At 49.7% G+C, this 11,466-nt stretch overlaps 2 protein-coding genes across 3 annotated transcripts in view; one reads left to right on the top strand and one right to left on the bottom strand.

Annotated features, from left to right (window-relative positions):
* The window catches only part of LOC119373948 (transcription factor IIIB 90 kDa subunit), a 55,343-nt gene that overhangs the window by 30,684 nt on the left and 13,193 nt on the right, over positions 1 to 11,466 (bottom strand). The window lies entirely within an intron of this gene.
* LOC119373949 (BTB/POZ domain-containing protein 6-B-like) lies at positions 285 to 10,950 on the top strand. Its single transcript, XM_037644011.2, is given in 4 exon segments — positions 285 to 631; positions 4,134 to 4,588; positions 4,590 to 4,657; positions 5,138 to 10,950. Coding segments are annotated over 4 exon segments (1,659 nt in total). The 5' UTR covers positions 285 to 555; the 3' UTR covers positions 6,198 to 10,950.

Here is an 11,466-nt window from a genome sequence, read left to right as displayed (position 1 = left end):
TTCCTCTATCATGGTTACTATTCTCACAGAGACAGATACAGAAGCCGCAGTCACGTAGCCTATTCAAATAGCGCTTTCAGGAGAACATTTACTGCATCATCGCGAGTGAAAATTTTAACGCAAGACAAAACTCAACGTCAACGCGCTGCAAGCCACAAAATTAGCGATATAACGAGCACGGCACCAAACACGGGAGTTTAGCGGGCGAGGAGGGCACGGGCGCACGGAGAGGATACGGCCGCGCTGCATTGTGGGTTTTGGTTCTGGTTTCCGGGCGTGTAAGCGATAAACAACAAAAAGAAACAACACAGCGATAACAGCCGCAACAACGCAAAGGCCGCGAGAGGAGGAGGCCTCCGCAGCCGTGCGCAGGGCAAAAAAGAAAACCAAAACCAGCTCGACAACACCGCCGCTCTAGCCCGCTCCCCTTCTTCTCTAGACGTCGAAGTCTCGGGCATCGGGACGTTTCCCATGGATCTACTACGTTATCGCTGAAGACGTGTGGTGTCCTACAACGACGCGAAGGAAGGAATCGCGTCGTGGTCTCGCCGAGAAATGTCGGCAAGGGCGACGCGACGACGCGAAGAGTCCAACAACAGCGTCACGACGGCAAAGCAGTGGACCTTCCACGGTGAGTGCTAACACTCGTGCTGCGTACACTACACTACACCTCGGTTCCCTATTCGTAATTTTCTTTATTTCTCGTAGTTGTTTCGCCCCCGAAGACTCCCAGGTCTCATAAAACCTCGGGAGACGCACCACTACACCCTCTAGTAGACGCCGCCGCCTTTTAAATGCTCTTACGTCCTGTTAACCGCGTACACTACGCTACACCTCAGTTCTCTATTCGTCATATTTTATATCCCGTAGTATGTTCCACCACGGAGACTCCAGAGTCTTTAAAACGTCGGGAGATGTAGCCCTCGGGTATACGATGTCTCCTTTTAAAATCTCTCACGTCAGTTCACGATACCCTCCCATGAAAGAAAAAAAAAATACTTAGTACGCGTCTCGATCCAATCCTTTTTGAGGCATTGCTTCTCCGCACTATTCTGAAACCAACGTCTAAATGGCGGCGACGCGTTGCAGGAGGAAGTAAAACAGTTCCGAAAAGTGTCAGAAGTTGTTTGCCCTCCACTAGCTATGAGACGCGTTGGCGAGCACTTGTACGAGTTCAACGCAAACGCATCAGCGTGCGTACACGTTTCACCCACGGTGCATACGCTCTCGCAAATTTACATTTTTTTTTTTTCGGGAGCCAGCGTACTCGCGCGCGTGATCCATTTGCGAGCGTCGTTATATCGTCCGTAGTTGCAACGTCGCTAGGATTCCAAAGGCAAACCTACAGACTCGCATTTGTGTAACGCGTACACATGGATATGTTTCAAACGTCGGATACGGCGACATTCGTATGCACGGTCCAAATGCATGCTCTCGTAGTACATTTGAGAAAATTGGCGGGACGTCATTCTGTTGTAGTAGATATTGCGTTGCACGGGACAAACTTTTCATGCTACATAAACGGTATTGCATACATGGTTGCTGGCTTGCAAGCGTACGCAGACGTTACAACGTCGGGTAAATTGCCGGTGACACACCGTCCACTGTGTCGTACGGAGACCGCAATACTGCCTTTTGGCTTTCCTAGTTCCCTTTCGCAATGAGCTCACTCACGCTGTACGCGCTGACGCGACGCGCCCACCCGCGGTCGCACATCGCGTCGACTCATCTATTCGCGACCTTGATCGCTTAAACAACGAAGAACGCCACCCCGGAGTCCGGACGTGTCTCGTCTAGGCCGGGTTTGCTTGAGTAAACACTACGCAATGGTGCGAGTTGTGTGCCGTACGTGCAGTGGACTCTTCAAACGGCTAATCCGTGCAGGTGTCGATGGCGCGGTGGCAACCTACGACGCATAGACGTGCGTACGAAGAGGCGTCGGACGCAGCAGCAGCTATCTAAAATGGAAACGTGTTTTTTCGACGGGTGTCTCCGTAAGCACACCTACGGACGCGCCGGGAGATTGCGAGATAGCAGCTCGCAGAGGTGACACACGTGCCTAGTGCGTTACACGAAAGTTGCCTTCGCGACGTAGTTCGATCGGTGCTGCCGATAAGTCCGCGGAAAGCGTTGAGAAAAAAACGCGCTGCGAAGAAATCTCCGTGCTATCTCTTCCTCCTATGTGTTGTTGTTATCAGTGTTTTCGAGAGTGGTTGTAGTGGTTTTCGTGACGACCCCGAGCGACGTACGACTCGGTCAGAACGAAGACCACGAAAAAGCGTGCGTGAAGACGACCTCCCTAACTTGCGACGCCTCCAGCGAAAACTGTTTTCTCCACGCGCCAGTTTTCGCTTTTCGTCGGCGTGAGAAGCTCAGCTGCTGCTTCTTCCTCACGTGTCACACGCGTGTGAAGAAATTTGACCCCGATATGAAAAGTGAAAGTGTGAAAGTTTTCTCTCTCGAAACCACGCTAATCCAAGCTTAATCCCGCGATTGCGAACCTGTTGCGAGGATTTGCAAAACCGCGCCCGCCTCTTCGCCAATCAGCCATCGGTCATCGCGCAAGATGAACCTTCGGGACATCGACATCAGGAACGGCACGCGAGGATTTAGGCCAACAACAACAACAGAGTGAAAAGAAGAGATATGGTTCGCGCAAGGCGGACGTACCGCGTGCAGGAGTATCGAGGTGGGGTTTTTTTTTTTTTCTGCTGCGCGAAATCATCACCGCTGACGATGCCAAAGCATACACTGCGTTGTATGGTAATACCTCCATGCCATCTTTCAAGAGTACGGTACTCACAAACTTGCTAATGGCCACATGAAAGACTCCAAACTCGTCAGTAGTGTTTCACCTAAACAGGTGACCACCTATGTATGAAAACGTATGAGGGGGTTCAGTGGGGTCCTGACCTCCCTTGTATTCAGGCTCGGTGGGCGGGGAAGGGGAACAGCCTTGCAAGTGTCCCCCCTTTGAGATTTATGTTTCAAACATCGTACAGCCTGACTATGCTAGTGGAATGCATATTTTGATCTTCCAGGTGGTCACTACACATACTGTACAAAACATTTCGTATTGAAGTTTTTTTAATGTGTGCCTATTTTGTAGTGGCAACTGTGTTCAATACAAGGGGAGAAATTCGGCCTTGTTGGTAAGACATTAGGAAAATTTTTGCAGCGCAAAATTACACAGGGACGAGAAGGGAGGACACAACACGTGCGCATGTGTCGTGTCCTCCCTTCTCGTCCCTGTGTAATTTTGCGCTGCAAAAATTTTCCTAATGTGTTCAATACCTTCAGCTCTGTAAGACCGCATCGAAACTGAAACTGCCGTTCGACCTGTTTCCAAGAAGACTCAATAGCACAATACAATTCCATGAGATGTGAACCCAGCCTCGTTCTTTATTTCAAAGCATGATTCGAATTTTTTATATCGTTAAAAATAAATGCCTATATTTATAAAAACAAAATGGCTACCGTAGCAAGGTCTTTGTTGTCCCCCTTGTGATTTTTATGGGTTTACACCACTGCGGGTGAACACAATGACATCAAATCTGAAGCAGCCCAAGATGCACAGCCACCATAAGAAGCCTTCTGTGACCTTTCAATATGCTCAGTGCGCACGCTAGTACACAGGCCAGGAACTATATAAATACCAGCCTGCAATGCCTTAGCCTGTAGAGGTTTTTCAACTTCATCTCAGATTCCACAATCCACAAACTCCCGATGTCAGCTGCATGTCCGTAAGGTCTACACAAAAGGAAAAATCTCCAAGCTCAACTTCCACTGCATGCCCCTCTCATACAGATGTACAGTACTGAAGAATGACGTGAAAAACGCATTCCTTCACAAATATAATTTCTTCATTTCAAGTAATGTTATTTTTCGCTTGCATAACTGTTTCCAAGTGGATACACTTTGCACCAATACTGTGGCAACACTAGAGAGAGCTCTAGTGTTGCCATCTATGCTTAAGTATGCTCTCTGGTTAAGTATTACAATTATTGGACTGCACGTTTGTTTGACATAGAGTTGTATTGCACCAAGCATGGGCACTTCTAACATTCCACGCTCCATTGTGGGTTTATAAGCGTCCCATACTCCCCCCTCCCTCTATCTCATTTTATCAGCAGGCCAGCAGCTGGGTGGTGGGGGCGGCGCACAGTCACCCACCAGCCCCACGCTGCCGCCGCAGCAGCCTCCGCAGCAGTCGGTCTCTCCGCCTCCGTACTCGGTGTCCCCGCCGCCCGCCTACCTGCAGTGCCCTAGCCCGCCGCCGGGACCGCTGCGGTCTCCTGGCGGCTCCAGCAATGGATCCGCATCATCGTCTTCTGCGTGTGGCGGAGCGATTGGAGACTCGCTGAGCGCGCCGCTCCGGCTCGGACCCGGCCAGACCCGGGACCCCAACTGGCAGGCATCGCGGGCGAGTGTGCGGGAGCGCAACGCAGCCATGTTTCGCAACGAACTCATGAGCGACGTGCGCTTTCTGGTCGGGCCCAAGGGGCCGCAGCAGCAGGTGGTGCCGGCCCACCGGTACGTCCTCGCCACGGGGAGCTCGGTGTTCCACGCCATGTTCTACGGCGGACTAGGCTGCACCGCCTGGTCAGGATATTGAAATACCTGACGTGGAGCCGGCTGCCTTCCTCGTACTCCTCAGGTCAGTGTTCTTTTCTTACGTGGAAGATGACTTGCTGCTCTAGACTTTCAGGTCATGCTAAAGTAATGAGAGCCACCGTAGCAACTGAAGGGCCACAGTATTAATTTTTCAAGGGAGCGGTGTAGTGAGCAATGCGTGAACGTGTTGAGATGTCTGTACATGCTAAATGTACTCTTCGTTAATGGTGGCCCTTATTTAAATAATCGGTCAGCCAAATGTTTGATCATTCAACCAACAGATCAGTAGACCAAGCTAGTATTGCTGCTTCCTGCACAAGTGATTATCAGAATATTTTATACTGTCTCAACAAAAGCTATGACGCTTGATATTGAAGCAAACGCAGGATTTACAAATTTCTTAGAGTTGTCTGTTGTACATCAAAATTGAACAGCAAGCTTTCTTTATACGCTCCAAGAGACTTTCAACCTTATCACATCACGTGTCGATGGGCTTTCCTCACGGGGTCTTTCACTCCTGCAGGTACCTCTACTGCGATGACATCACGCTAGAGGCAGACACCGTGCTTGCCACACTGTACGCGGCCAAAAAGTATTTGGTCCCCCACCTTGCTAGGGCCTGCGTTGCCTACTTGGAGACCAGCCTGACCGCTCGAAATGCCTGCGTCCTTCTCAGTCAGAGCCGCCTTTTCGAAGAACCAGTGCTGGCCCAACGCTGTTGGGAGATCATCGACGCCCAGGCGGCCCTCGCCCTCTCTTCCGACGGCTTTCCCGATGTCGATCGACCCACGCTGGAGGCCGTGCTGTCGCGTGAATCGCTGAACACTCGCGAGGCAGTCATCTTTGATGCGGCCCTCGCCTGGGCCGGTGCAGAGTGCAGTCGGCGTGGCATAGAACCGACCCCTGAGAACCGGCGCGAATGCCTAGGGGAAGCGCTGTACCTCGTCCGCTTCCCTTCCATGTCCCTTCAAGAGTTTGCTGACGGCGCGGCTCAGTCCGGCGTCCTGACTCTCCGCGAAACCGCCGACATGTTCCTGCACTTCGCGGCGAGCCGCAAGCCTGCCGTGCCGTTCCCGATCCAGCCACGTCTTGGCCTGCCGACACGCGTCTGCCGCCGGTTCCAGTCGTGTGCCTATCGCAGCAACCAGTGGCGCTACCGGGGCCGGTGCGACAGCGTCCAGTTCTGCGCAGACCAGCGCATTTTCCTGGCCGGGTTCGGCCTGTACGGCTCGAGCAGTGGCGCGTGCGAATACCGCTCGCGCATCGAGCTCAAGCGGGGTGGCAAGGCGCTGGCGCAGTGCGACACCCGCTTCCACTCAGACGGGTCCAGCAGCACCTTTCGGGTGTACTTCGACCACCCAGTCCAGATCGAGGCCGACACCTACTACACCGCCTCGGCCGTGCTGGAGGGCTCGGAGCTCAGCTACTTTGGCCAGGAGGGCATGAGCGAGGTGTCAGTGGGCAGCGTCACGTTCCAGTTCCAGAGCTCCTCGGACTCGACCAACGGCACGGGAGTCCAGGGCGGGCAGATCCCCGAGCTTGTTTTCTACGGGGCGGCCAATCCGCCGGAACACGGCTCGTAGCTACGCCGGTGGTGGTGTTCATGGTGCGCGAGGTCGACGAGCGACTCTACACCTGTCCGTTTTCTCCACGTGTGACCTAAGCGACCAACATTCTCGTGGCAAACCGGACCACCCCACTTCGTTGTATCCCCAGCTGAGTGGACGTTCACAGAAGGTGCACCACTGAGGAGGAATACAAGTGCCCACTTCTCTCTTTCAAAGTGGGCTGAATCAGTGTGCCCGCACAGAACTTGCCCTGCCAAACTCCAAGGTGCTTCTCTGGACTCCTCTGGACCACTGCCCAAAAGTTGTAGCGACCTTTGCAACCCACAGATAGTCCCTTGGCTAGAGTTGCATTGTGCTGCGAAACGAGTTTGCATCGGGGCCCAATTCTATACGGATTTCTTTTACTTTTCTTTTTAACCTGTGTGTGTTTGTGTGTGGTAAATGTCGTGTTTTGTGGTAATGGGGCAGCTAACGACAGATCGAACCAAGAAGCGAGGAGCGAAAACCAAGTTTTTTGAAGATTACAGTTTTTCGTTGCGCACTTAAATTTTGGACACGAGTGCACACCTACTCGCAAGATGGTTGATGATGCAATAATGACACAGAGGATTGATTTCCCTTTACTTCACATAAAAAAAAGCAAGTCACAGAACATTCAAGTGAGAACTTGGTGCCACTGAATCCATGCTGTAAAGCACAGCAGCCAATGCTCCCACTGTTGAAGTGTGCCCTTCTCATTCTTTTCCAAGACGTGGAAGAACCGCACCTGCTCCTAGCGATGCTGGTTTCATACATACTTGTCCAGAAATGTAAAACTGCCCTAAAGTGTTCCATTTTTGGCATCTACTACGCGCAGCACTCTTTCTTGTCTTAATTCTCTGACGATGTAAGGGGTTGCAGGAGCCTGTTACCATCGTGCAGCACAGTTTTCGACGGGAAAAACGGCCATGACGGACGAGTCGTGGCGTTCCCCTTCATACTCTGTCTTAAAATATCTCCGCACGATGTTTCCTTTACGGATGCAACTTAAAAAAAAAAAAGGCGCAGCTGATTTACTGCATGTGATGTCCCATGGGCAGCTATGTGGCGAAAGGATTGTTACGAAAAGTGTCTAGCTGCCACAGTGTCCTCCCGTGCAGCCCAATGTCGCCGCGGTGTCTCCACTTTGCTCGGCAAAGCCGGTTAGACTCGGGTAACGGAAACTGCTCCGCCACGACAATGTCGAGCGATATTATCTCGCGTTTATCCGGGTACAAAAGACTTCGCATTAGCCAGTTTCCAAATGCTCGCGAGGAAAGGATGAACGTGATGTGACGGGAGGCCTTTTGGTCGATGCCTCAGGCTGCCCTAAAGGCATCGTGCAAGCAATCTGGCAACGGTTGCATTGTTACGGAGTTTCTTTTTTAACGGAGCAGATATTTATTTCGCATGCAAGTAGAGTGAAAATACTTCCGATCGCTACGTCTAGTGGATGTTGGAAAGAGAGTCTCTGAATGCTCCGAAGAACTGACGCTCCGCTTACGACTGTTAACGTTAACGCCAGTTACATTATATGCGCCACGCTCTTCAGTTTGCATCAACACCCTTCCCCCACCCTCAGAAAAAAAGAAAAATAATAAAAATGCCCTGGCAACAAAGTAGATCCAATAAGAGAGCTTGTAGCAACCTAAACAGTCAAAGTATTCTGTAGAAACGCCACACTCGTTACCATGTCCAGATCGTTTTGCAAGCGCGCAATACCTCGCGCGTTCACGCGTTGCTGAGAACAGTGCTCAAAACGAGCGCCGGCCGTTCTTTTCGACCCCGGGCGCGCCACGTTAGTCTCGCGAGGGCCGCAAGACGTTGCAGCTAGCTGTGCTTTGCGACTCACACACCGCCTTTTTGCTCACTGCCGCTTGTATAACCCGTAGTTTTCGAGTGATCCGTCACGAAATTCGTAGCTATTTTTAATAACCTCGTGTAAGCGTACATACCGAGTAGGACGTAGTGCAGCTAGGAGGCAGGCTTTCTACGCTACTTACTGCATGCATTGTTTAACGATGTCAGATTAACAAGTTTTGCATTAATTTTCCAATCGCAAAGGGTAGCACGTACTAGATAAAGAAAGCCACTGCTAGCAGGATGCAAGAATATTGAAGAGAAGCTGCAGAACGGAACCTCTTCCAACGTGTACCGGTGTGTTCAGCGGCTAGCGATTCGTTCACAACGATATTGACTCGTATAAGTCAAGTGACGTTACATGACTCTTAAGAATAACTTTTAAAACTTTTTGAGCTCCCTTTTATCCTAGTATAGGGGTACAAAAATATGTTTACCCAGATGTTTTTCTACATTGTATTTTAAAGAAAGCGTCTCATCTCTTCTGGCCCCTAATGAACGCACATCTCGCCCGAATGAACATTCTCCGAACATGAGCGCGACGGTCTTCATAACTTGATCCTCCATTGTAGCATTGTGTGCCGGTCTGCACTGTATGCCGTAACACCTAGAAACCAATGCTTACTAAAGACATTGGCACTATCACCATCCATCCTAATGCAATAAGATTATGCAGGAACATCGTCAAATCTTTATAAATAACATTGCGGCTATCACTGCTTCGATGTGTTTTCGGCCGAAAAAGAGCTATGTGAAATTGTACAGGTGGGCAGTGAAGAAAGAGGATGAAGATAAGAATGCGTGGTGTCTTTATGCACATAACATACTTATCGGTGTGGGCATCATGAAAGATTCATTTAAAAAAAACACTTTGGTACTCATTGCTCTGTTTGAATAATATATGTTTAAAAAAAATCCACGGCACTGTTTTCACGCTTTAAACTGCAGAACATCATTTCATCTCTGGTAGTGAACACGGGCAGCTGTGTATAAAATGTTGAACACTTTTAAAAGACCAGTGGTGAGAAGGTCGCCACAAGATAACCAAACCTTGTTTCTATTTTCGACCGCTCCTGCAAGCTCAACAGATATTTACCTCTAATGATCGCTCTTGGAACATGTCGATTTTTTTCAAAGGGGTCCTGCAACACTTTTTGAACGTGGTCTGTAAACGCTGATGTGCAGTTAAGGCTCCTGTGAACGTGCGAGCCAGACATCATTGCACAATACGCAGTGAGAAAGTTTTTTACAATTTCACGTTCAAAACTTCTCTCATTGGCAAATGCCTGCAACAACGCGGCAAGCAAAACCGACCGCTAGTGGCCTATTTCACGAACGCCCAAACAATCTCGTGGGCCATGTGCTGTGTTGTCTAGGTGCCACGGCCGCCCATGGGGCGTCAACTTGCCAGCACTGCGAATGTCTGAGCGAGAAGTAACAACCAATACGGTCAAGAAGAAAAGAAGAGAGAATGCTCTAAACCCTGACGCGAGACGCCGAGCTGCACTCGCAACTGGGGCTGCAGGAATAGCGTCTTTTCTTCACCTCAACGTCACATCAGAGAGAGAAAGCACGCGTGCAATAACTCCACCTATACTAGATGGATAGGTGGATGGGGAAATTCACGTGGCCACAAGAGTCCAACGGTAAGCTCATTCTATGGCAACTTCGGCAGGTGCTGCAGGGCTCCTTTTAATATGTGAAGCAACGCATTGAGGAAAATGTCCACAAAGGTTGTGACCATCCTTGTTTTTTGTGGCGAAGTGTCGGTTTTCTTTTTTTTACATGTCTGTGTGCCGAATTGCAATATTTCTGTTTGCCCGCAATGGGGTGTGTGGTGAAATTGTTGTCTCAAACCCATTCCTAAAAAAAATATGTTATCCGGGACACTGACCCCGAATGACAGTTGGCCGGTTTTTCCACGAGCCGTCGGAGTTGACAGGAGACTCATTGTTGACAGGGAAAATACAGTCCTTTTCAGACGATCGTCTTCACGAGGCGATGATTTACTTTTGGAAGTTCCAGTTAGTGGTGACAAGATCAAGAGAGTGATGAACTGAGCTAGTTGGTGGCTGTTTTACTTCATGCACTGGATACTATGAAACGAGGACAAAAGACGTCCTAACTGAAAAGAATGCCAGAGGGTCACCTTAGCGCAGAACGTAACTAAAGACAAAGTTAATTTAATTACCAGGTCTTACAAGGAAATTCGACACATTAGCTTTGCTTTACTGCTGCTAACTGGTGTCGTCTCCCACACCGGAAGTCCCTCAGCTCGATCACAGCCCCCCCAGTACATCCACTCGCAACAAAAACTTCAGACCTTTCTATATTTCTTGTCTCTAAGAGACCAAACACCTGTGAGTGATTTCTGTGACTGTGGTGTTTCATAGGACGCAACTCAAGTATTCGTGCTATAAGCCCGAAAACTTCTTCCTCCAGTTTTTTTTATGCCATAAAAACGCGTAAAATGTAAGAGTCCTTGAGAATACCCAGACGTAGTTCCTGATGGAAGGGGTGGATGCCTCCGGCAATGCACCGACTTCGACACTGCAGCATCTAAAACGATGCCTTTTTTGCAATAAAGCTACCAGAGGCTTTTCGAAAACTCTGCGGAAATGCAAAAGCTGCAGTAGTGATCAGGGTTGTTTTTGCATTTTTCGACGGAACGCTTCTTCTTGTTTGTTTTTTTAAAGAGCCCCGAACCTCATGTTCAGTGTGTGAAACGAGCAAAGGTTCTCGGTGGACGCCTGTGGCAGCGGCCCCAACTGTTCGGCTGTCCACGTGTTTCAACTATGCACCGTTGACTGTTTTTCCCCTGAGTAAGACGCCCGCTGTAATGAAAAGGCCAAGACTGAACCGAGCCGTTCCAAAAGAATGCAATAATAAATGCTCTGTACAGCCTGCAGAACTTTCTTACTGTGTTTTTTCCCCTCTTGTGCACGACTAACGTACAGTCGGAGGCCAAAAACCTTTTAAAGGAGTACTGAAACCAAAGTTTTGAAGCCAAGATAACTTAAGGGATAGATTTGGATGGACACGCCAGTCATCTACAAAATACCAGTGGCTAATACAGCCTAGAACGTAATTAAGATAAATTTGAAGCACGTGTCGTGCAACTGCACGTGAAACGCACCACCTTGCGACATCGACACCTTGGTACCAATGTGAACAACCATCAACCACCTACACCACATGTTTGCATTGGCAGCTATGCTCCTTGCGAGCGCTCTCCCTCCTAGCAGACTTTTTCAACGGAAAGAGGGAGCACCTTCTTTATGGACTGGCACGGGAATGAGGCTGACGTCCTTGCCAAGGCAGTGCAGTTTTGGGGCATCACGCATATTTAGAACTGCCCAGAGGGGATTATGGCAGCACCCAGGAAGCCTTCATTGAAAAGAGTTGT

This window comes from Rhipicephalus sanguineus, chromosome 11, assembly GCF_013339695.2.
Source record: "Rhipicephalus sanguineus isolate Rsan-2018 chromosome 11, BIME_Rsan_1.4, whole genome shotgun sequence".
In the NCBI taxonomy this organism is placed as follows: domain Eukaryota; kingdom Metazoa; phylum Arthropoda; class Arachnida; order Ixodida; family Ixodidae; genus Rhipicephalus; species Rhipicephalus sanguineus.
This window is presented reverse-complemented; position numbering and strand designations above follow the sequence as displayed.